Source organism: Felis catus, chromosome C1 (assembly GCF_018350175.1).
Source record: "Felis catus isolate Fca126 chromosome C1, F.catus_Fca126_mat1.0, whole genome shotgun sequence".
Classification (NCBI taxonomy): domain Eukaryota; kingdom Metazoa; phylum Chordata; class Mammalia; order Carnivora; family Felidae; genus Felis; species Felis catus.
The window spans coordinates 78,514,947-78,541,787 of NC_058375.1; the positions used below are offsets into that span (position 1 = coordinate 78,514,947).

At 35.3% G+C, this 26,841-nt stretch overlaps 1 protein-coding gene across 20 annotated transcripts in view; it reads right to left on the reverse strand.

The window, feature by feature from the left end:
* Positions 1 to 26,841, reverse strand: part of EVI5 (ecotropic viral integration site 5) — a 241,613-nt gene that overhangs the window by 39,347 nt on the left and 175,425 nt on the right. Inside the window, exon 19 of one of the 20 annotated variants that reach the window (XM_045036208.1) lies at positions 19,062 to 19,121. The exons of the other annotated variants lie outside the window; for them this stretch is intronic. Coding sequence (XP_044892143.1) covers positions 19,101 to 19,121 — 21 coding nt within the window. The 3' untranslated portion in view covers positions 19,062 to 19,100. Of the gene's footprint in view, positions 1 to 19,061; positions 19,122 to 26,841 lie in introns of those variants that run through there. 20 annotated transcript variants of the gene reach the window in all.

A 26,841-nucleotide genomic window follows, 5' to 3' on the forward strand; every position in this document is an offset into this window, starting at 1 on the left:
TGATTAAAAGGTGCTCGAATCCTAACAGCTAGTTTCAGAACCATATGTGATCATTTTCCAGGGATATAAATTGGGAAGGGGAGAAGCTGCCTTTTCATATACCATCTGAAAACAAATGTGACTTTTAAGACATAGGGCTTATTAGAGAGTGAAAAATGAGTTGTTTTTTATATTGCCAGATTATTTCTAAAAGCCATGTGATGACGCTTGAAATGTTAAGAAGCTCTGATCCAGAGACATCTATTAAAACTACTGAGTAACTCCAGATACCAACAGAGTACTAGTTTACTTTTAACAGTCACCCATCACTTGGTTTCCTTCCATAGAGACAATCACAGTTGTTTTTTATTGTAATCTTCCCATGATATTTTGTACATATGTATCGAAACACATTTGCATACACACACATGTTTTTACTAATACTACAGACACTATGAACACTGTTCTATACTTGCTATTATCTCTTAAGAATCCAACTTCAAGATCATTCATTATCAGTACCTACAGAGAAGATACACATTTCTATTTGAAAGAGCTTTGAAGTTTCTATAAAAGTTATCTTAGTGTTACTTGAATATTTATAGGTTTTTTAAAAAAATTTTTTTTAACATTTAATTATTTTTGAGACAGAGAGAGACAGAGCATGAACGGGGGAGGGCCAGAGAGAGAGGGAGACACAGAATCGGAAACAGGCTCCAGGCTCTGAGCTGTCAGCACAGAGCCCGAAGCGGGGCTCAAACTCACGGACCGTGAGATCATGACCTGAGCCGAAGTCGGACGCTTAACCGACCGAGCCACCCAGGCGCCCCAGACCGATTCTGTGTCTCCCTCTCTCTCTGGCCCTCCCCCGTTCATGCTCTGTCTCTCTCTGTCTCAAAAATAATTAAACGTTAAAAAAAAATTTTTTTAAGTAGGTTTTAAAATGTGCTGTAGAGGCACCTGGGTAGTTCAGCCAGTTGAGCATCCGACTCTTGAATTCAGCTCATGCTCCCAGGGTCATGGATCATGCCCTGCATCAATCAGGCTCTGTGCTGAGTGTGGAGCCTGCTTAAGATTCTCATTTTCTCTCTTTCTCTTTCTTTCTTTGCCCTTCCCTCACCACATATGCACTCTAAAAATAATAATAATAATAATAATAATAATAATAATAAATAATTACAATAAAATGTGCTGTAGGTCCTGTAAAATTACCTTGAGAGTAATGGGTTGTTCTGCAGAGCACTTTCCAATGTGGAGCTCTCTACTGCTCTTTCCATTTACAGTAAGAAGAGACCCTGGACCTGGTTTGGTACTCTCACTGCAGCCAAGTCATGCTCTACTTTCCTCTACACATCTCCCAACATCCTTGGCAGAAAGAACTAACTAGAACTGCTCCAGTAACAGAATAAGTGGCTCCCCTATAAAGTCAGGGTATCATTCCAACAGAATTACTCTTCTGCATGAACCATCCTTGCCATCCCGATTGCATTCTTATGTAACTTTAGTTTGTTCTTCAAATCCTTTCAATAAGCTATTCTTATAAGCCCACTCTTTTTGTTTTTTTTTTTTTGTTCCTCTCCTTTTGGTCACCGGTATTAAAAACCTTTCACTAGAATATGGTCTGCTGAAGCAGTTAACTAATATTTGTATAGATATAAAGAACAACTATTATTCCTAGAAGCTTTAAAACTTTTCTTATATATTTGAACACATGAATATCACATATAATCACCTAAGCAAAGAACTAATTTAGGGGCACCTGGCTAGCTCAATTGGTAGAGCATGTGACTCTTGATCTCAGGGTTGTGAGTTTTCAGTCCCACACTGGGTGTGGAGATTACTTAAAAATAAAATCTTAAAAAAAATAACTAATTTAATAATTATATTCCAAATGTGCCAGGCTTCATAAACATATTCAACAGATACCTTATGATTTTTAGCCACTAGGCTGTATTTAAGAAAATATATATATATTTTTAAATTTTAGTAAGAAATACTAGCTTGAGCCAAAGCAATACTGAAAAGGAAGAACAAAGCAGGAGGTATCACAATGCCAGATTTGAAGATACACACTACAAAGCTGTAGTAATCAAAACAGTTTGGTACAGGCAAAAAAAATAGACATACAATTAATGGAACCCCAGAATAGAAACTCCAGAAATAAACCCATTATTATATAGCCATTTAATCTATGACAAAGGAGACAAGGATATACAATGGGGAAAAGACGGTCTCTTCAATAAATGGTGGTGGGAAAACTGTACAGCTACATGCAAAAAAATGAAACTGAACCACTTAGACCACACACACACACACACACACACACACACACACACACACACAAAACGTCAAAATGAATTAAAGACCTAAATGGGACACCTGAAACCATAAAAATCCTTGAAGAGGGCACAGACACTAATTTCTCTGACATTAGTTGTACCAACATTTTTTCTAGATATGTCTTCTAAGGTAAGGGAAACAAAGCAAACACAAAAGTAAACATAAATTATTGGGGCTACACCAAAATAAAAAGCTTTCTGCACAGCAAAGGAAATCATCAACAAAACAAAAAGGCAAAAACAAAACAAAAAGACAACCTATTGATTGAATGGGAGAAGATAGTTGCATACAATATATCTAATAAGAAAATTTTTCATTCATATATATATATATATATATATATATATATCCAAAATATATAAAGAACTTGTGCAACTCAACACCAAACACCCAAACAATCCAATTAAAAAATGTGGAGAGGACTTGACATTTTTGTAAAGAAGACACAGAAAAGATGTTCAACATTACTCATCATCAGGGTAATGCAAATCAAAACCACATAATGTATCACTTCACACCTGTCAGAATGAATGGCTAGAATCAAAAAGACAAGAAATAACAAGTGTTGGCAAGGATGTGGAGTATGAGGAATCCTCATGACCTATTAGTGGGAATGTAAATTTGTACAACCACTGTGGAAAACAGTATGGAGGTTCCTCAAAAAAATTAAAAATAGAATAACCATCTGAGGGGTGCCAGGGTGGCTCAGTCAGTTGAGCATCCGACTTCGGATCAGGTCATGATCAGGTTGACAGGTTCTCGAGCCCCGCATTGGGCTCTGTGCTGACAGCTTGGAGCCTGGAGCCTGCATTGGATTCTGTGTGTGTCTCTCTCTCTTCCCCTCCCCCATAATGCTCTGTCTCTCTCAAAAAAATATATAAACATTAAAAAAAATTAAAAAAAAAAAAGAATAACCATTTGATCCAGTATTTTCACTATCAGGTATTAACCCAAAGAAAACAAAAACACTAATTCAAAAAGATATATGCACCCCTATGTTCATTGCAGCATTATTTACAATAGCCAGGAAGAGCACAACCTAAGCGTCTATCAATAGATGAATGGATAAGGAAGATGTAGTACGTATGTGTGTGTATGTAATGTATGTATACACACAGACACACACACACACACACACACACACAAATACATACACACAACAGACTATTACATATCCATAAAAAAGGATGAGACTGTGCCATTTGAGACAACACAGATGGACCTATTATGCTAAGTGAAATGGACCTATTATGCTAAGTCAGGCTGAGAAAGACAACTACCATCTGACTCTACACATAAGTGGAATCTTTAAAAAAAAAATAATGAAAAAATGAATAAACATACAAAAAGCAGAATCAGATCTGCAAATACAGAGAACAAACTGATGTTGCCAGAAGGGAGGTTTATGGGGTTGGGCAAAAGGTGTGAAGGGGAGAGGGAGATACAGGCTTCCAGTTATGGAATAAGTAAGTCACATGAATAAAAAGCAGATCATAAGGAATATAATCAATGATATTCTAACAGCAATGTCATGGCACAGATGACAGCTACACTTGTGGTGAACACAGAGTAATGTATAACTTTGCCAAATCACTAAGCTGTACATCTGAAACTAGTATAACATTGTGTGTCAATTATACTCAAAGAAGAAATGTTTGACCAGAGCAAGGTAGAACCAAAACAGCAGAGATACTGACTCAGAATCCTAATCAAACCATCTCTGAAGCCTTCCCTACTTGTTTTTTCATTTACAGTAAAACTCTGATTTGCAAGCATAATTTGTTCCGGAAACATGCTCGTAATCCAAAGCATTTGTATATCAAAGCGAATTTCCCCATAAGAAATAATGGAAACTCAGATGATTTGTTCCACAACCCAAAAATGTTCATATAAAAATGATTACAATACTGTAATACAAAATAATAAAAAAAATGCAAAACATACGGAAAAATAAATTAACATGCACTTACCTTTGAAAAGCTTTGTGGTTAGTTCACAGAGGGTTATTGTGTAGGAGGATTTTCACTATCACTAATGGAATCACTGTTATCTATTGGCTCAATGGAATCTTTTTCTGCATGGGGGCCACTGTACATGCTCACACAGATGTTGACTACAGTACAGTATTAATAAACTCTTGTCATACACTGTAAATTATTTAATATAGCTGGCAATAAGGCAGCAGAGGAAAGGGTCTACATCTGTAGGCAGCCTGACCTAGGTATAAAGCAAAGTATTCCTAAGCTTACTCTTGTATGGAAAAGCGAACGACTGTCCATCCATAGGTGCTTTTAAGTGACAAAAATACACTAGTGTCAGTTGTGGGCACCTTCCAACATTCTGAAAAATCACTGATTTCTGCCAAACACTGTGGTCTGAGACTGAGCATCCAAGCATGGGAGATGATCACCCACAATTCCAGAGACAGAGACAGAGACAGAGACAGAGAGAGAGAGAGAGAGACACCATTGTCTCAGCTGTGATCACGTGGCATTTGACATCATGTACTACTCGTATTGCAAGACATTGCTCATTTATCAAGTTTATCATTTATTAGAAATGTTTGCTCATCTTGTGCAACACTTACAGGACAAGTTACTCACAATCCAAGGTTTTACTGTATATGAGTGAATGAAGTCCCTTTATTATTTAAACCAGTTTAAATATGGGTTTCTGTCACTTGTAAACAAAGTAATAATAGCTAACATATCTTGAACACTTATCAGACGTTCTCAATTGAGGTTCCCCAAAGGAATTAAGTCCTAATGCCCAAACATCACTGTATGTAATAATTTAACTTTCCTCCTATGCATCTAGAGTGGTACTATGTACCACACTTAGAAGAACTGAAAAAATAGTTACTCAGATTATTTTCTGTAGGATTTAATTCTCTTGTACAATCCTGATGGAGAGGGACTGGGGCTGACAATGTGCTAACAACTGTTCTAAGCTCTTTACATGTAATCATCACAACACCTCTGTGTAATAGAAACTATTATTCCTAACTGAGTGAACCAACAATTGCCTAAGAATTACATAAACAGTTGACACATTTTTCCCCCACAGCACTCTAAACATGAGTTTGCCTGAGGAGGCAAGAATATATGGGAATTTATGCAAAGGATCAAGCAAATTAGCTTTCTTGGATTTGTTTCAAAACTTTACTTGAGTTATTTATTTTAGCCCACACTTATTTCAATGGGAATTGCAATATAAAAAGAAAAAAATTAAGATGAAATGCTAAAGCATACTTTCATTTATGGCCCTAAGCTAATGACTCATATTATCAATTTATAGTTGTCTAATACTGCTTACATGTAATTATGCCTGCATCTGATTTTTATCCACTCCCCATTTTAAATAAAATATTTCAAAAACAGAGAACAAAAGAGTAATATAATAAAGACTAATAAACCCATCACCCAAATTCACTCTGTTTCATGACTACCCCTTCCCATAATTTTCCTTGGTTCTAGACTTACTCCATCTCAGTCCTGTATATTTCCAAAGTAGGAAAGGATTATGTCAAGCATTAGGAATAAGTAGTGAGTCAAGAAGGAAGAAAATAATGTAGAAAAGAGAAAAAAAATATGGAGAGAGAATATTTGCTGACATAAAATAGTCATTATCCTTATAGAAGGTATTTTCCAAATCCTGTATGTGACCTGATAAATGGCAGCAGCAGCAACTGATTAAGTAAATATACTTCCAAAAGGGCTACTTTCGGTATATGTGTTCAGCTGTACTCTTTGATGGCTTTTTAGTCTAATTTTAGCATCATATCATATTAATTACCTTGAAAATAATTGCTGATTAAATGGAAAGTGCAATTGACTACTAGGAAGAAATCCTTATGGATGAGATGGAAAGGCCAGATATTTGTGGTTTAGAATCAGATTTAGAAAAGGTACCTTTAAATCTGGTCCCCAGTGAAGGTAAAGTTCTTGAGGATTTTGGATATCCCATAGCAATAATATCATTCAGGACAAAATAAAATTCTCAGGGCGAATAAAATGACAAAGCCCAAGGTAAGTTCTAATGTTCCAAGACAGAAGTTCAAGAAAGCAAAATACTTTAGGTCTGAAAGGCTGTTGAATGACCACTAACAATAATTAATACCAATTCTTTCCTGTAGGGAAACCTGCATGATAAACAGTCTGGCAAGACACAAATCATTAAATGTGTTTTACAAAAGTGACTAAGCGGGGCACCTGGCTGCAACTCTTGATCTTGGTGTCCTGAGTTTGTGTATAGAGAGCATTTAGATTAAAAAAAACAAAAACAAAAACAAAACAAAACTAAAAAAAAAAAAAAAAAAAAGTGACTGACTCCAAAGATGTTTCCCCCAAAGGTGAGTCTTAGTAAGGTTTAGCCAAAGTTTTGCACCCTGATTTCTTTAGAGGAAAGGCAATATTTAATAAAAAAAAAAATTGGGCAGTTGAGAAATTTTACAATAAAGAAATTTAATGTTTGTAACAACAGCTTGTAAGGCATACTGATTAAACTGAGGGCAAAGGAAGGGTAATTAAGCAGCTCTGCACTCTAGAAGTGACCCCCATCCCTGCACACTTGTCACACATATTAGTAGCATACCAGTGTGACAGACACACCAGTCGAAAAGCTCTGCCTAAGGTATTCTGATTGAATAGTCTGCTTTAAGCAAATCTAGCTGATATTTCAAAAACTGAAGTGAAGTCAGAGAAGTCCTAAGTGCTATTTAATAAATTGAAATGTATAAATAACTTTTTATCTAAGTCTGTGGTTTTTATGTTCTGCAAATGGGTTCTCATTTAAATGATGAATTGAACCCTTTTAAGGACTCTCATGAAATCAGGTAACTAAATAACTACACATTTACAGTGCCCCCCCCAAAAAAAAATCCAGTTAACTATTACATTCTAAAAAGTGGGTAACAATTTAATTTCACTTCTGAGACAATTTATTCAATTATCTAATGTTTAGGATTATTTTTTGCAAAAATTTTTATACCTTTCTATTTTCAAGCAATGTCTACATAGTTCTTTCTGATAAGGTGGGAAAATGTCAGCTACACTAATAAATTTACCACTAACCTGCATTTTGTTTTGGTCTAGCTGATAACAACAGATTGCCAGTTAAGTGATTTCCTAAGCAAAACTCATTAGGTAAGTAACAAAGAGCTCCAACACATCAACAATCTTGGTATTCTATAATTTCACTGAACACACCTTAAATATATAACTTTTTGTCATGCAATAAAAGAAACTTTATATTAAGAGAACATAAAGTAATATTTATAAAAGGTTTACTTAAATGCACTTTTACTCTCCGACCTTTCTTTCAGTAATTATTTTAGCAATTACCATTATGATATCTATAATCATCTAATTCATATTGAGGCCTTAAGCCATAGAGTTCCATGTATAAGTCTCTGAGTCAAAAGGTCATTAATAACCTAAAGATATGCATGTTTAAGTAATTAGGGATAGAGTATAACAACTTTAACTTACTCTGAAATGCATCAAAAAATAAGATAGCTAAGGGGCCCCTGAGTGACTCAGGTGGTTAAGTATCCAACTCTTGATTTTGGCTCAGGTCATGATCTCACAGTGGTGAGATCCAGCCCTGCCTGGGGTTCCATGCTAGGCATGGACCTCCTTGAGATTCTCTCTCTCCTTCCTCTGCCCTTTCCCCACTCGCACTCCTGAACTCTCAGAAAAAAAAAAAAATATAGCTAGAATGGTGGATAGACACATATCTAATAAAGCGACAGATGAAACAAATATCAAAAATATTAATACTAGAACGGAGGTGGTGGTTTGTGATGTTCTCTGTTGAACTCTTTCAACTTCTGTATGTTTGAAAATTTTCACAGTAAAATACTTGGAGAAGACATCAATAAAAAAAAATAATACATGCCCTCTCCCTCTAGAAAGCAAGCACTTAGTCTATACTGTAGTTCATTTCTATATGTGAAAAGGTATTTATTTCCCAAGGTTACTTGTACTTCATTTAAAACCTACCTCTTGCTCTAGGATTCGTACTTTCTTCACTTTTTAAAATTTTTTTTTTTCAACGTTTATTTATTTTTGGGACAGAGAGAGACAGAGCATGAATGGGGGAGGGGCAGAGAGAGAGGGAGACACAGAATCGGAAACAGGCTCCAGGCTCTGAGCCATCAGCCCACAGCCTGACGCGGGGCTCGAACTCACGGACCGCGAGATCGTGACCTGGCTGAAGTCGGACGCTTAACTGACTGCGCCACCCAGGCGCCCCCTTTCTTCACTTTTTTACTAGAAACTTAAGAAACTGAAAAGTAATATTATACCATAAATTACTTTATTAAAACAATCTAATTTTAGAGCAAGCTGAGTTACAGTTCATCTCTGTAATATTTTCAAGTAGATTTTATGGTTGTTACATCAAGATCTATTTTCTCTCCTTTATTATGTAGTGGTCATACTACAGGAATTATCCCCATCCTTAACCCCATAGGTAGGCTCTGATTGGTAGGTAGGGTTTAAACCAAACAGGATAATCAGATCTGTTTGCATTGTGACTACTTCTGGTCTTGCTCAAACTGTGTGACTCTTAAAACTTTTACCGGAAATTATGGGTTACGGTTTTTTATTCTGCATATTATGCAAGTACATATAAGGCTCATCTGTTAGCCATTTTAACACGATGAAAAAAACCTCCTAAGGATAAAAAATGACAAGCAAAGCAGAGCTTTCAGAATCATGGCTAATGCAACAAGCTGGAGCCCAAATCAAACTTTTCCTTAAGTATATCCTACTTTTGGACTTTTCAGGTACATGAACCAATAAAGCCCCTTTATTATTTAAGCCATACATAAATCCAGAATTGAGTTTTCTGTTACCTTCAATAAAAACATCCTACCTAATAAATATTTTTTTTAAATATGGCTAGGTATTTTGATAAAATATATACATAAAATTTACCATTTAAAAAATATATGGCTAGGTAAGTGAATATAATAATATAAACAACATAATCTAGGAAATGGTTAAAACAGTGATTGCCAAAGATGATTATTGTTGGAGTTTTGTAAACACATGGATTAAGAGAATCTATTGCTGACCTAATGAATTCTAAATATCTGGGAATGGGGCTTGAAAATCAGTACACATTGAAAGCTACACCCAGATTTCAAACTATATTACAAAGCTGTAATCATCAAGACAGTATGATACTGGCACAAGAACAGACACTCAGATCAATGGAACAGAACAGAGAACCCAGAAATGGACCCACAAACATATGGCCAACTAATCTTTGACAAAGCAGGAAAGAATATCCAATGGAATAAAGACAGTCTCTTCAGCAAGTGGTGCTGGGAAAACTGGACTGTGACACGCAGAAAAATGAACCTGGACAACTTTCTTACACCATATGCAAAAATAAACTCAAAATGGATGAAAGACCTAAATGTAAGACAGGAAGCCATCAAAATCCTCAAGAAGAAAGCAGGCAAAAATCTCTTTACCTTGGCCGCAGCAACTTCTTACTCAACATGTCTCTGCAGGCAAGGGAAACAAAAGCAAAAAAGAACTATTGGGGCCTCATCAAAATAAAAACTTCTGCACAGCGAAGGAAACAATCAGCAAAACTAAAAGGCAACAGACAGAATGGGAGAAGATATCTGCAAACGACATAAAGGTTAGATAAAGGGTTAGTATCCAAAATCTATAAAGAACTTATCAAACACAACACCCAAAACACATAGAAGAAATGGGCAAAAGACATGAATAGACACTTCTCCAAAGAAGAAATCCAGATGGCCAAATGACACATGAAAAAATACTCCACATCACTCATCATCAGGGAAATACAAAGCAAAACCACAATGAGATACCACCTTACACCTGTCAGAATGGCTAACATGAACAACTCAGGCAACAAAAGATATTGGCTAGGATGCGGAGAAAGAGGATCTCTTTTGCACTGCTGGTAGGAATGCAAACTGGTGAGGCCACCCTGAAAAGCAGTCTGGAGGTTCCTCAAAAAATTAAAAATAGAACTACCCTATGACCCAGCATCTGCACTACTAGGTATTTATCCAAGGGATACAGGTGTGCTGTTTTGAAGGGACACATGCACCCCAATGTTTATAGCAGCACTATCAACAATAGCCAAAGTATGGAAAGAGCCCAAATGTCCATCGATGGGTGAATGGATAAAGAAGATGTGGTATACATATACAATGGAGTATTACTCCGCAATCAAAAAGAATGAAATCTTGCCATTTGCAACTACATGGCTGGAACTATAGGGTACTATGCTAAGCAAAATTAGAGAAAGACAAATATCATATGACTTCACTCGTGTGAGGATTTTAAGAGAAAATAGATGAACATATAGGAAGGGAAGCAAAAATCATATAAAAACAGGGAGGGAGACAAAACATAAGAGACTCTTAAATATGGAGAACAAAGAAGATTACTGGAGGGGTTGTGGGAGGGGAAGGGTTGGGCTAAATGAGTAAGGGGCATTAAGGAATCTACTCCTGAAATCATTGTTGCACTATATGCTAACTAATTTGGATGTAAATTAGAAAGTAAATAAAACTGTCAACCAGAAAAAAAAAACGAAAAGAAAGCTACACAAGTGGTGGTTCTGACACAGCCAGTGTGTAGACTTACACTTGAAACACACTGGTTTGTACAACCTTTGAAAATTAACTATTTTTAAACACAAATTCAAAATTCTATATATATACCAGTTATAAAATACTTTTATCTTTCTTAAAAAATCTCAAATAATATTTTTTAAGTTTATACTCATTACAGAATTTATTCAGTATAGTTTTTTATATAAAAAAAGAGATAGAGGTGCCTGGGTGGCTCAGTTGGTTAAGCATCATCTGACTCTTGATTTCGGCTCAGGTCGTGATCTCATGGTTCATGAGTTTGAGCCCCATGTGGGGCTGTTGGCATGGAGCCTGTTTCGGATTCCCCCTCCCTCTCTCTCTGCCCCTTCCCAGCTCATATGCACACACATTCGCTCTCTCAAAATAAATAAAAAAATAAATTTGAAATTTCAAAAAAGAGGTAAATACTTCTTTTAACTACCACCACAATGGTAAATGTGTTAAATGACCAAGACACATCAACTTATTTACAAATAGTCTCTACATTCCCAGAGAGAAAATATTTTAGAATGAAAATAGAAGAAAACTGGCAAGGGTTCTTAAATTAATTTCTTTCAATTCTACTATCAGTTTCACTTCATGTTATTTCTATGTTAGTTTCAGCTGGTCAGTTCCCTGTCTACAGAGGTTGGCTGAATTTTGAACTCAAATCCCTTTCTTGGTTAACCTAGCTCTCAAACAGAAAATGTTATTTTAAAGTTTAGTAATGTATGATGAGGAACTAAATAATGTTTTGGATCAGAAAAAAATCCCACATATATGATCCCTATGACTGAATACTAAGATAACTATTCAAAATAATGAAGAAACACCAAAGATTTGAGAACCAGCTGAATAATTCTTTAAAAACTTAAAACTATCAATATCTACGAGAAGATATGCCAGTAAATAAGGGATCCAATTTTCTAAACTTTTTACTAGGTAACAGGTTGATAGAGTTAAAAAGCTATTTTCTTTAATATAACCATAAATGTGCATAGAGAAATATTTTGCTAAGAGCAGTGATTCTGGTGTTTGACTACTTGGCCTGTTTTTTAGTGACTTTAGGTATATACATTCACCAGGTTTATCCCTGCAACCACAGGGAGCTACAATTCAGGAAAGGATGAGGCAGAGATATAAAGTGCCCAGGATGTGTCACATATTCTGCTACAGTTGATTGGAAAATTAGTCACTGCTGTAGTCAGGAGGAAAAAAGTGAATATGTACTTGTGCAATGTGTATACATTCACAGTAGCAAGCAGACATTGAAATCAGAGATATCCTCGCCTACATCTACTGTATACTCCAACATACTATTTAAAAAGTTGAACAATTAAATGTGGTGGTGCACTGAGCTAGAAAAATTAAGTAAAAATGTGAAAGACTTCCTCTGTAGCTCTAAGCAGCATGCTTCTCACATATTATATTGCAGCAAAACTGAGATGAGTAGGATGTTAACTTGCTTTGAACAAGTGTTTGGAAGAAAAAGTGTAGTATATTAAAAAATATTGTGGAGGTGAGAAAAGAGGCAGGGGCTCAGGTTTGTTTAAACTCACAAATTTAGCCTCATTTTTTACATATAATTGTAATAGGTATGTCTAAGAGTCTTATTTGTTTCTTTATCTGTTTTTAATGCTGGTTATAACTTACCCTATCTTGGCACAGGAAGGACACTTCCTTAGAGACAGGAAGATAGCAGATTTTAAAAGCTGTGTTTCAAGCCATAGGCTTTTTAATACCCTATGCAACTGGATAATTTGCTTAGAAGTTTTTGGGTTTTTAAAGAGAATTTAACCAGTTAATCCCCAGTTAATGTAACAGATGCATAGATGCAAAACATGAAAAGCACCTAGTCTGTCATTTACATTTGCAAAATTTTCCTCTAGCCTTTTCAGTTTTCAAATATTTCAAATCTACAGAAGAGCCGAAATAATAGTACAATACTCATATACCATTCAGCTATATTCACCAATTACTATTTTGCTACATCTGCTTTTGTTCTCTCTGTACGTGTATCTTCTGAACCATTTGAATGTAAATTGCAGATATGACACTTCCCTACTATATATTTCAGCATGCATTTCCTAAGAACAAGGAACTGCCTCACATAACTAAATGCCACTAACACACTTAAAGTAATAGTTTAACATCACAGTATCATCGAATACATAGCTCCTATTCAAATTCCCTTAGAAGGGTCCTAAATGGTGGTGCCTGTGTGGCTCAGTTGGTTAAGCGTCCAACTTCGGCTCAGGTCATGATCTCACTGCTTGCGAGTTCAAGCCCTGTATCGGGTTCTGTGCTGACTGCTGAGCCTGGAGCCTGCTTCAGATTGTGTCTCTCCACCCCTCTCCCACTTGCAGTCTCTCTCTCTCTCTCTCAAAAATAAATAAAACATTAAAAAAAATTTTAAAGGGTTCTAAAGGGTTTATTACTATCCAGAATCAAACCAAGGTTTATGGTTACACTTGGTTATTGTGTATCTCTTTACCCTCTTTAAATCTGTAATAGTCCCTCTGCTTTTTGTCATGACTGTTAATATTTTTAAGAGTTCAAGTCTAGAGATTGTGTATTATCCAAGCTGAAATACAAAAATTTCCCATTCCAACAAAACTCCAAGTCAAGTACTGTTTTTATTTCTTTTTTTCAAACCCAATAGGCAGCAGGATAAAACTAATATAATGTATATTTAAAGTTTGGTTGTGTTAAGGGAGTAAGCACAGAAGACATGGCCAGAGAAACTTAAATATCTGAAGCCAAAGACTAAGAAAATGTATAGGAATAGCACTAGAAGACAGCATTTTATAAATTATGCTGGTAAATATTTACTTTATTATTTTATTATTTATATATATTTGATAAAAAGATACACATAATGAATATTAGTAGTTATGACTTTTTTTTTTTTTTTTTTTTTGCCTCTTACTAAGAAACTAACCTATAGGTTTAACTCTTCAATCATGGGAAGTCTAAATAACTCTATCCATACTTCACATCACTTTAAACACACACAAAATGCCTTTTAACCTGTCATTTGTCTCTTTGCAAAAATATTCTATGCAGTAAATAGATGATTTTAAGTTTGTTTATTTATTTATTTATTTTGAGAGACAGGGTACAAGCAGGGGAGGGGCAGAGAGAGAGGGAAGAGAGAGAATCCCAAGCAGGCTCTGCACTGTCAGCGCATAGCCCAATGTGGGTCTCAAACTCATGAACTGTGAGATCATGACCTGAGCCAAAGGCAGATGCTTAACTGACTGAACCACCCAGTGCCCCTGTAGTAGGTAGATGACTTTAAATTCTGGGAAAAGCATAGAGGTAGTCACCAAGAAAAGACTAAAAAAGAGAGGACTTGTCATAAAAGGAAAGCATCGAATATCACTTATTCAGCTTCACTTTGCTCAGTGAGGCAGTGCCTACAGCTGGAAAATCCTGTAGCTTAAAAAAAATGTGATTCATCTTCTGGATGGCTGGAACCATCATATTTCAATATCCTCATATTCCACGTCATGAGGGTTTATCACCTCAGTGGAAGATTCATCTCCACTTTTATTTCTTGGCTTTGTATTTTATATTTTGTTTTTAATATCACAAAGTTAAACTCCAAATAGGTGCTCTTGTGCAGTGTAAAACAGCTTTTGTCTCACTTTTTCCCCTATCAGGAAAGGATATATGATGAAATCCTATTTACTAATGATAAACACTGTCATGCTAGGTTAAGACCTGACAAGTCCTTTGGTAGTAGTGTCTTGGGATACTGAGACTTTTAAACAATTAGTTCCAAAAAGCCTTTCTAAATCTAAGCAAGTATCAGTTCATCTTTTTGTCATTCCACTACTCAGCATTGTTATTTCTTGAGATCCTCTTCTGCCAGCTTGAAGACTATCACGGTCTAGACCTATTATTTTCATACTTTGGATTCTGATCACCAATTCTTTCTCTTAGCAAGATTTTCTCCAGACTGATAAATTAAAAAGCTGTCCTCTTTTTTAGCACTGCCCCTGTACTTGTGCATTATCTTCATAAGTGGCTTGACCCAAGCATGGCCTAGATCCAACAGCATTAGAGCATTAAACAGACTCAGGAGCTAACTAACTTAGCAAGGATCACATGGCTATCTAGGAAAAAGCCAAGGGTGAAATCAGGTTCCACTCCTACTCCCATATTTGTGCAACAAACTACAGCAGGATATATGTTAGAATTGTTTTCCTAAAAATGGTGCTGATAATTTTATGTATTCATGTTATCTTTTCCTGGACCCTCCGTAAAAAGTGATAGTAAGCCAGAGTTGGGGAATACATTCCTTAGCTGTTGAAGTTTGTCATGTATCTTCCTTAGCATCAGATGACCAGACAGCTTCCTATATATTCATTTCACTGATAAAACATGCTCTTCTCTCATTTGTTTAAAGGACACATGAAGAGCTGATTTTGCCAACAAGAATTTTTATCAACTTATTAGACTACTAGAGTACTGGAATTTGATAAGGAGCCAGCCACTTTTATCAAGTATAGAAGAAGGCCAGTATGAAAAGCCCAATTATAATTACTTATCATTTCAGTAATCTCTTCTCATATGAAGTCAAGGGAGAACAAGGTATAAAAAAGAAAACAAAGATAAGTCAAAGACAGCCTATATAAACATAGTATCAATAATATGCATTTGAAATTAATAACTCATACTATAAAATTAATTTCGTCTCTATAATTTCAATGAGATGGTTTGGCTTGGCTGTGAATAATATTGTTATTAAATCGTTTTTCTCACTGCTCCCCTATCAAAAATTCATCACCTTTAGCTTATGATTTGGGAGTTCACCTGATATATAGAGGAATTTAAATGCCTCGGGAAAAAAAGTAGAGAAAAACAATTTAAAAATATATCATTTTTATTCATATTTCCTATAATTGATCAATGTTAAAATCTTGAAATATGTACAGTCAGCTTTAAGACAGAGAAACAATTGTTTCTGTAAAATTATACTTTTACCTTAACTAACTCAAAGGAAAAAATATAACAATGAAAATTAAATCTTAAACTTTAGCTGAAATTGTTAAAAAAGAAAATATAAGGAACTTGAGCCAGGTTTCTGTCCAAACTATGTCCCTTGAATTGTAATTTTAATTGCCCAAATAAATGACTGTTTGCTACATATAAAAAAAAAAAGCACAGTGAATACAAAGTGTTTCTTCAATACAAGAGGCATAATTTCCTTAAAAAAAAAAAAAAGACTCTAACTTTAAGTGTTTATGAAAAACATTAAGATGCTGGAGTCCATTTTTTTTTAAATTACATACTTTAAACTCATTTGCCTATCTTGCTGTAAAGATATATGTACATTTATACTTGGTTTCATCTCCCCTATCTCCACTTCCAGATTTTTGATAACATTGTTACACTGTCAAAGTTTGAAGGAAACCATCCTAACCTGTACCCCTTTATTCCCATGTTTGTTTAGTATTAGTTCTGTATTCAAATTAATTCAATAGTTACCACCTCTCTTTTTAAACAGCACCTGCATTTCTCAGTTCTTTGACTTGTTTTAAGTGAGATTTCACAATTCCTAGTTTTTTGAAGAAAGAACTGTGGAAACTGTATCCCAGCAGTCTTTCACACTGGAAAATGCCAACCTGTCTCTTCAATATATTTAAATGACACCTTGTTAGGCTATAATATCTTTGGGTCACCCAAACTCAGAATTTTGTAGACTAGTACTAAGAGAACCTTCTATGATGACAGAAATGTTTTCTACCTGCATTGTCTAATGTGGTAGCTAGTAGCTACTGAGGCTATGGAGCTAAGTGTGACTGAGGGACTGATTTTAATTTTGTTTAACTTAAATCAATTGAAATTTAAATTACCACATGTGGCTAGTGGTTATTGTACTGGAGAGTGCAGCATAGCCACTGCTCCATTGGTTTCTGGCCTTGAATGTGCCATGAGAAATGTGGAGGACAAGTCTTAATTTTCCCATACAATTTTGTGGATAATTTGCTTTGACTGTTTATGGAGTATTGTGTGTCAAAATTTTCTGGAACACAGAGTGTTCTTTTAATTTGTGTATTTAAATCTTCCTGAATTTCAGGGACCTCTTCTTGTTTACATATTAAAAAAAATTTTTTTTTTTAGTATTTATCTATTTTTGAGAGACAGAGAGATAGAGCATGAGTGGGGGAGGAGCAGAGAGAGAAGGAGACACAGAATCCTCAGCAGGTTCCAGGCTCTGAGCTGTCAGCACAGAGCCCAATGTGGGGCTCGAACTCATGGACCACAAGATCATGACCTGAGCCAGAGTCAGATGCTTAACCAACTGAGCCACCCAGGAACCCCAATTGTTTATATATTTTTTAAATTTAAGTGTAATTAACATACAATGTTATATTAGTTTCAGGTGTACAATATAGAGATTCAACAATTCTATACATTACTCAGTGTTCAGCAGGTCAAGTATACTCTTAATCTTCTTTATTTCACCTATCTCTCCTCTGGTAACCACCAGTTTGTTCTCTGTATTTAAAGAGTGTGCGGGTTTTTGTGCGTTTTTTTTTTTTAAGTGTATGTCTGTCTGTCTGTCTGTAAATAATCTCTATACCCAATATGGGGCTTGAACTCACGACCCTGAGATGAAGAGTCGCATGCTCTTCTGACTGAGCCAGTTAGGTGCCCCTGTTTAGGTTCTTAAATTTCACACATGAGAGAAATGATATGGTAGATATAGTCAAAAGAATATTACTCAGCCATAAAAAAGAATGAGACTTACCATTTGCAACAACACAATGGATCTAAGGGTAAAATGCTAAGTGAAATAAGTCAATCAGAGACAGACAAATATCATGATTTCACTCATATGTGAAACTGTTCATATTTTTTTTAATACATCTTCTTTCTATTTATTGTGGGACACCAGTTATCCTTAGTGTTAGATTATCTATCATTCATCCATACCTGTTAGCTAATAACTGTTTTACATTCTTAATCTCTGCATTCACTATGATTATCTCAAGCTTTTCTTCCATGCCAGTATTCCACTTTTCAACACTGCTTATTGAATAGACTACTCTTTTCTAGTCTCTGCAGTGATGCACTGGGTTTCAATTTGCTTCCCTAGCACCATCTTATTTCTTACATCAGTATTTTTTTTATCATCTTTTGATTTCTTAATTTTATTGAAGTCATGTTTGTTTCATAGCATGAAGCAATTGTAATTCCTCTCTTATCCTTAAGTTACCTTCCTTCTTTCTTTCTCTTTTTTTGCTGAAATAATATAAACCAAGTTGCTGTGCCATTTCTTCTCATGCTCATGTCTGGGTGACTGTCAAGATATTTCAAATGCTTTAAGAATGTAGGTTACTTACTAACTCTTTTTTCCACCATATTTAAAAATCTATTTTCTTTGCCCTCCAAGCTCAAGTTTCTTTGAGAACTTTTGTATAGCCTGAGGAATAACACAGGGAAAGGAAGAACCTGGCTAAATAAGGACCTTATTCTTCTGAGGTTTTGTTAAATATCTGTATTATCTAACTGGGAGGATATATGTCAAAACCTGGGTTTTAAGATTCGTCTAATTCCCCAAATTCAGTGTGTTATCCCCAAGGCCTTCACTTTAAAATCCAGATTTTCATTTTCTAATCTCTTTGACTGGATTGTTCTTCCAGAAGTTTCTGAAATTCCTCATTCAGAAAATTACATACTCATTTTCTTTCTCTCTACATCTGGGATATGAAAGAATCTTCGGGCGATTTTGCTGACTTACCTATCTAGCTTGGTGAACAGGATAGGAAAAGGAGACAGTTGAGGTTAGAAGCCAAGCCCTACTAGGCCTCTTTGTTCTAGACTAGTTTATTTCTTTTCTTAGCTGTCATGTTTAAAGTTTACTGCACTAGGTTTTGCTCCTTTTCCTTTCAGGCTGCTTTTATAATTAATTTTTTTTTTTTTAACATTTATTTATTTTTGAGACAGAGAGAGACAGAGCATGAATGGGGGAGGGGCAGAGAGAGAGGGAGACACAGAATCCGAAGCAGGCTCCAGGCTCTGAGCCATCAGCCCAGAGCCCAACGCAGGGCTTGAACTCACAGACCGCGAGATCGTGACATGAGCTGAAGTTGGACACTCAACCAACTGAGCCACCCAGGCGCCCCTCAGGCTGCTTTTAAAGTAGAAAAGTAGTTGCCTTAAAAAAAAAAAAAAAAAAGCCCTATTTACTATTTTGTTAGATACAAAATTATAGAATCACTGAGAAAGTAAAGCAAAGCTGGAGGCATCATAATTCCAGACTTCAAGCTGTAGTACAAACCTGTAGAAATCAAGACCATATGGTACTGGCACAAAAAGAGACACACAGATGAATGGAACAGAATAGAGAATCCAAAAATGGACCCACAACTATATGGTCAACTAATCAACAAAACAGGAAAGAATATTCAGTGGAAAAGAGACAGTCTCTGCAACAAATGGTGTTGGGAAAATGGGACAGCAACATGCAGAAGAATGAAACTGGACCACTTTCTTACACCACACACAAAAATAAATTCAAAATGGATGAAAGACCTAAATGTGACACCAGAAACCATCAAAATCCTAGAGGAGAACGCAGATAACAACCTCTTTGACCTCGGCTAGAGCAACTTCTTATTAAACACATCTCTGGAATCGGGAAACAAAAGCAAAGATGAACTATTGGGACTTTATCAAGATAAAAAGCTTTTGCACAGCAAAGGAAACAATCAACAAAACTAAAAGGCAGCCTACAGAATGGGAGAAGATATTTGTAAACGACATATTGATAAAGGGTTAGTATCCAAAATCTATCAAGAATTTTTCAAACTGAACCCCCAAAAACAAATAATCCAATTAAGAAATGGGTAGAAGACCTCAACAGACATTTTCCAAAGAAGACATCCAGAGGGCTAACAAACATATGAAAAGATGCTCAATATCATTCATCATCAGGGAAATACAAATCAAAACCATGAAGAGATAACAAGTCACACCTGTCAGAATGGCTAAAATTAACAAAACAGGAAACAAGTGTTAGCGAGGGTGGAGAGAAAGGGGGACTCTCTTTGTACTGTTGGTGGGAATGCAAACTGGTGCAGCCACTTTGGAAAAGAGTATGGAGATTCCATAAAAGATAAAAACAGAACTACCTTACAATCCAGCAATTGCACTATAGGTATTTACCCAAAGGGTACAAAAATACAGATTTGAAGAGTTACATGAACCCCAATGTTTATAGGAGCATTATCAACAATAGCCAAACTATGGAAAGAACCCAAATGTCCATCAACTGATGAATGGATAAAGAAGAGGTGGTGTCTGCCTGTCTCTGTCTCTGTCTCTCTCTATATATTAAAATATTACTCAGCCATCAAAAAGAATGAAATCTTACCATTTGCAACAATGTGGATAGAGCTAGAGGGTATTAAGCAAAATAAGTCAGTCAGAGAAAGACAAATACCATATAATGTCACTCATATGTGGAATTTAAGAAACAAAACACATGAACTTATGAGACGGGAAAAAAGAAAGAAAGGGAAACAAACCATAAGAGGCTCTTAAAGATACAAAACAAACTGAGGGTTGAATGAGGGAGGTGAGTGGGGGGTGGGTTAAATAGGTGATGGGTGTTAAGGAGGGCACTTGATATGATGAGCACTAGGTGTTATATGGAAGTGATGTATCACTGAAATCTACTCCTGAAAACAGTATTGTACTAAATGTTAACTAGCTAGAATTTAAATAAAAAATTGCAAAGAAAAGGAAAAAAAAAGTATAGGATCAGTTTCAATCTACCTCTGGGACACCATTTATTTAAATAAATCTTTACATATGTGGTCCTTAGAACATGCTACTACCTCTTATGGCACAGAATATCAAACCCTCAGGGAGCCTGGGTGGCTCAGTTGGTCAAGTGTTTGGCTCTTGGTTTCAGCTGAGGTCATGATCCCAGGGTGGTAGGATGGAGCCCCATGTCTGGCTCTGTGCTGAGCATGGAGCTTACTTAAGATATTCATTCTCTCTCTCTCTCTCTCTCTCTCTCTCTCTCTCTCTCTCTCTCTCTCTCTCTTTTCTTCTTTTCTTTTCTTTTCTTTTCTTTTCTTTTCTTTTCTTTTCTTTTCTTTTCTTTTCTTTTCTTTTCTTTTCTCTTTCTTCCCTTCCTTCCTCTCTCTCTCTTTCTCTCTCTCGCTTTTTTCTTTCTCTCCCCCCCACCGCTCTCCCCTGCTCTAGCACACTCTCCCTCTAAAATAAAAAAATTAAAAATTAAAAAAAAAGAGTATCAAACTCTCTTAAAGATGGCTGTTTTCTGCCCCCTAAAACTCATTCTGCAATTGTTTTTTGAGCACCTGTTATATGCCAGGTAAAAGGCATACTGCAGTAAATAATATAAATAAGGTTCTAACAGTATTCACGGGAGTGAGTTAATTCTTGATGTGAAGATAATTAAAGACTCTGATAAGAGTCATAAACAATATAAAACATGATGATGAAACAGAGAGTAAACAGTGTAAGGGTCCAACTTTACAAAGGTGGTCAGGGAAAATCTGTGAGTGGGTGACTTTTGAGATAAAAATGATGAGAAGGAACCACCACAGAATGGCTCAGGGAGCATAGTGTCCAAATGCAGAGTAGAGTAAGAGCAAAAGCCTTCATGTAGGAATGAATAAGTTTGGTGCAAGCAACATAAAGGAGGATGGTGTTGCTAGAGCATAACACATGAAGGGTAGTGTGGTTTATGACACAGTCAAGAGAAGTAGGCAGGAGCCAGACAACTCAGGGACTTCAAGGCCACAGAATGAGTACAGCACTTTTGTTTGATGAACCAAGTTTTCTTTGTTGCTATTTTCCTATGATTATTTGGAAGTTCTAATTCTCATTTCCATTCTAGCAATGATTATCTTAAAGTATATACGTTTAAATGCATATACTTTTCAAAAATTACAATAGTAATCATCTAAGTTCATATAGTGTAAAAAGTAAACTCCTGCCCCTTACTCTTTTGCACTAAGCCCTTTACTCTCCTCAGAGGGAACACTGTCAACAGTTTTGACAGGTATCACAGCAGACTACTCTAATGTATTTAAACATAAATATGTGTATACAGGTAGTACACACACATATACTTTTTAAAACACACACGGAATTATGTACTACATTGTCTATGATTTTTCTCATTTAATATGTCTTGCAGATCTTTAGTCTTTCTTGAAGATAGAGACTATGACAAGTATGGATTTACTATGGTTTAACAATTCTCCTATTTAAGAGTGGTTACCAATATTTTTAAAGAATAAAAACGATGTGGGGCACCTGGGTGGCTCAGTCGGTTGAGCGTCCGACTTCAGCTCAGGTCACGATCTCGCGGTCTGTGAGTTCGAGCCCCGCGTTGGGCTCTGGGCTGATGGCTCAGAGCCTGGAGCCTGCTTCTGATTCTGTGTCTCCCTCTCTCTCTGCCCCTCCCCCGTTCATGCTTTGTCTCTCTCTGTCTCAAAAATAAATAAACGTTAAAAAAAAAAAAAAAGAATAAAAATGATGTTGGATTTCTGCATCCATCTTAAGAAGTTAAAGAACACAAAGTAAGTCTAACCTGGAAGGAAATAATAAAAATAAGAAGAGCAATAAAACAGAAAAAAAAAGTGGCTTATCATTAAATTTGCCTTTGCTGATATTCTCCTGGCCAGTGGTATTAGAAGTATTGGTTATTAGAAGCACTATTCCTTTCTCCTTTCTTGAATGTTCTACAGATGTTTAATATGCCACCCAATTCTCAATTGAAATTTATAATTAGTTGATACATTTTTATAATTTTAGAATAGGAAATCAGTATTTGGCATAGTTTAACATTTTAAGCTTTTCAAATTAAAACTTCAAACAAGGTTTACAAATAGACATCACACCCTTAAAGGAAATAACAGAAACAATTAGTAATCTCTATGCTCTCTTCATAGAGATTTCAAAATAAATCTAAGGTTATACATAGGATGTGGGTTTTTCACTGGGAGAAGTATTACAGAAAGTTTGTGGTATTAGAAGGGTCATGACACAATGCAGGTTGCTTAGTCTCAAATGCAAGTGTAAAGTTTACATTTAAAAAATATTTTAAATTACATGCACAGATAAAAAATATACCTCAAAGAGAGACTATGCTAAACATATATCCAAGCGCTCTCTTTCTCCTTTGTAAAGCTAAAATATTTCAGAGGCCATAAGAAGGCAATATCTTTGCTGTTTTAAAGGTTAAATAATACTTTTTTTCGAGGCTATATTATGAAACTATGTTCAACGGTCACAGAGGCAACCATGTTAACTTGCAGCAGGGGGACAATTTTTAAGTCCTAATTTGGTATTTTCGATGCATTTATTAAAGCAAAATATATTAAGCAAATTATAACTGCATATGAAATTACTATAGAAGAAAACCCAATGATATGAGTAAATCCCTGACAGGTGATAAGTAATCACCGTGATTAATCAACATAACCTTACTGAAACATCAATAGCAACCACTAAGCTCTAGTAAGTTATTACTGATTTGTACTTTGCCCAAAGAAAAATTAATCATAATAGTAACTGTGGTAAATGGTAGCCTCTCTGTGACTTCAAGGTGACTCATTTGAAACATCTAAAAACAAAATCATACTCATCTCACATACTATTGATAAAGTTTCTAAAACAGTTTCCTGTAATTTAAAGTCATGCACAAAAAAGGTTTGAATATTTTTTATGGTTTAGCAACTAGAAAAAAGTACATATAAATACTTTTAAGAAAATAATAAGGTAATTTGAAAGTATGTAAGGGAGAACATAAATCTAAAAAAAATTTTAATGCTAAGACTGACTTAATTCCATTTGTGAAGAGAAAGAACAAACACAAATACACATTTTAAAGTGATCTTTCTTATAGGACCAACTACATGTCCATATGAAAAGTCAGCATTTGCATAAAGTCAAAAGCTAGAAAATATTTCTTATAAATCATAGTTTAATTAGAAGCAAATCAATTTTGTGATGAATACTTAAATTTATAGGATTCCAAGGGTCCCAAAAAACCACGAGATTATATAAAGTATTTTTTTATAATAGACTTTTTAAAGAACAGTTTTTGATTTACAGAAAAAATGAGAAGACAGAAAGTTCCCATATACCTCCTGCACTAGTTTCCCTATTATTAGCATCTTTCATTATTGTGGTAAATTTGTTATAATTCATTATAATTAATGAACCAATACTGATATATTTCTAACTAAAGTCTACAGTTTATTCAGATTTCCTTAGTTTTTTTTGTTTGTTTGTGAGCTAATGTCCTTCTTCTGCCCTAAGATCCTATGTAAGATACCACATTACATTACATTTTACTGTCATGTCTCCTTAGGCTCCTCTTGGCTGTGATAGTTACTCAGACTTTACTTGTTTTTGATGAGCTCTGAGGAGTGCTGGTCAAGTATCTTGTAGGATGCCCCACCATTGAACTTTGTCTGACATTTCTTCTCATGTCAAGAATGGGGTATAAAGATTACTAAAAGACTACAGAAATACCATTTTCATACCGTATCAAGGGTACGAACTATCAATATGATTAATAACTACTGATGTTGACCTTGATTATCTGTGTTGAGGTAGTGTTTGTGAAGTTTCTCCACTATACAGTTACTCTTTTTTTTTCTGCCTTTTCCATACTGTACCCTTCAGAGGGAAGTCATTGTGCACAGTCCACACTTAAGGAGAAGCACTTATTTTTCTTCTCCTTAAGGGTAGAATATCTACAACAATTATTTAGAATTCTTCTGCATAGAAATTTATCTCTTTTCCCTCATTTATTATTTTTTTAATCATTATTTATATCAGTATGGACTCATGGATATTTTATTAAGTTTATTTATTTTATTTTTGAGAGAGAGTTATGAATGGGGGAGGGGCAGAGAGAGAGGGAGAGACAGAGAATCCCAAGCAGGCTCCACACTGTCAGTGTGGAGCCCGATGCAGGGCTCAAACCCACGAACAGTGAGATCATGACCTGAGCCACAGTTGGATGCCTAACTGACTGAGCCACCCAGGTGCCCCTTGGATACTTACTTTATACTGTGAGTTACAATCTACTATGAAGTATTTTTTCCTTAATTGTTCTACCTTTGGCCATTAGGAGCTCTTTAGGTTGGTTCATCTGTCCCTTTAAGATACTCCTATTAATATAGGATTTTGTTTTTGAGCTTCTCCTTTCTCTAGTATTATAAGGTGTCTAGGCTCATCTTCGTCCTTACTGTATTTCCTGTCCCAGCCCTGGAATCAGCTATTTCTCTGAGGAGCCTTGGTTTCTTTTACTAGAGAATGGTATGAGAGACCAAGATGTATATGCCAGGTGTACATAAACTAAACCTTAGTAACTTTTAATAACACCAAGATGATCATTGCCATGATGGTATTTAAAGGTCTAATCACTCTTCAGTAATTCTTCAGATGCTACATACAGCAATAACTTAGAAACCTCTAGGTATTTAATTTCTTCATATTTAACTGCATACTAAAGTTGGATACCAAAGAATCTGAACACCTAAGTAAAAAAAAAAATTTTAACTGAATTTTATAACACTTAATGACTACATAGCAAGCTGAGTAAAATATTCTATATATCTAACTTCCTCTGCTGAGAATTATTATTAAAACTAGGTAAAATTACAGAATAGCTATATTCATAATTTAAAATGCTTAAGATTTTGAGAAAATCATTTAAGAAAAATGAAAAATATTTTACTATTTAAGTTGCTCAAAATGAAAACCATTTTACTTCAAGGGCGGGGAAACTTCCAAAAAGAAGTTTGTTAGCCAAGAGCTGGCAGATAAACTACCACCTGTTGTGAAACCATTAACAAATTAGCTCAGGAAACTGGAAAGCACAGACTGATCACAAAGCTTTATGAAAAACACCATCATTTAGTAATGTCACTGTAATTTAATGTTATTAAAACACATATTTTAAAGTTCAGTGATAAAGATTTTATCACTTCCTCTCCATCTCTGCCAAAACTGCATACTGATCTGGGCACACTGATTTAAACCTAACTCACTCATTTTAGGTCAGAACAGAATTTTGAGTGGGTGTTTTTTAAGCCACGAGTGGTTGGGGTATTGCCCATGTGAGGCATCCCTAGAGGTTATCTGCTGGGCAAACTAACGAAAGTGGGTAAATGTTACTGGCTACCAGGAAAAGAACAAAAAGTTGGATTTGAGTAGAACTACACTGTTTTAAATTAAAATTTTTCCATTACTTATAACCAAGCAGCATTAATTTTATAGATGTGCTTGACCCCCAAAAGCTTTTAATATGGTTATGACAAATTAATCTGCTTATCTTTATAATAACCAAAATACAAATTCAATTCCAGGTTAAATATCAGAAAGCTTCAGTTTAATTCCTACCAATTTTATTCAACTATCTGAACAAAATGAACTTTTCTGTGTTTTGTTCCACCTGCAAAGCAGAGCAAGTTCTATTTAATATGAATGTAAAAATAAAGTCCTTGACTAATAAATAACATTTGGATCAATGAATAAAGGTGGAAAATTCCACTAAGAGAAAGAGGAAACACTTTTTAACCACCATTTCCTCCCTCCTAAATACTATGAATTACTCTTAAAAGCATTTTTTCTGAATCAAGTTCAATTAAATCTTTTTAATGGGTTAAATGTCTTTTTTTCCTTCTTAATTTTTACTTATTTTTTAAAATTTACATCCAAGTTAGTTAGCATATAGTGCAGCAATGATTTCAGGAGTAGATTCCCTAATTCCCCTTAACCATTTAGCCCATCTCCCCTCCCACAACCCCTCTAGTAATCCTGTTTGTTCTCCATATTTCAGAGTCTCTTATGTTTTCATCCCCCTCCCTGTTTTTAGATTG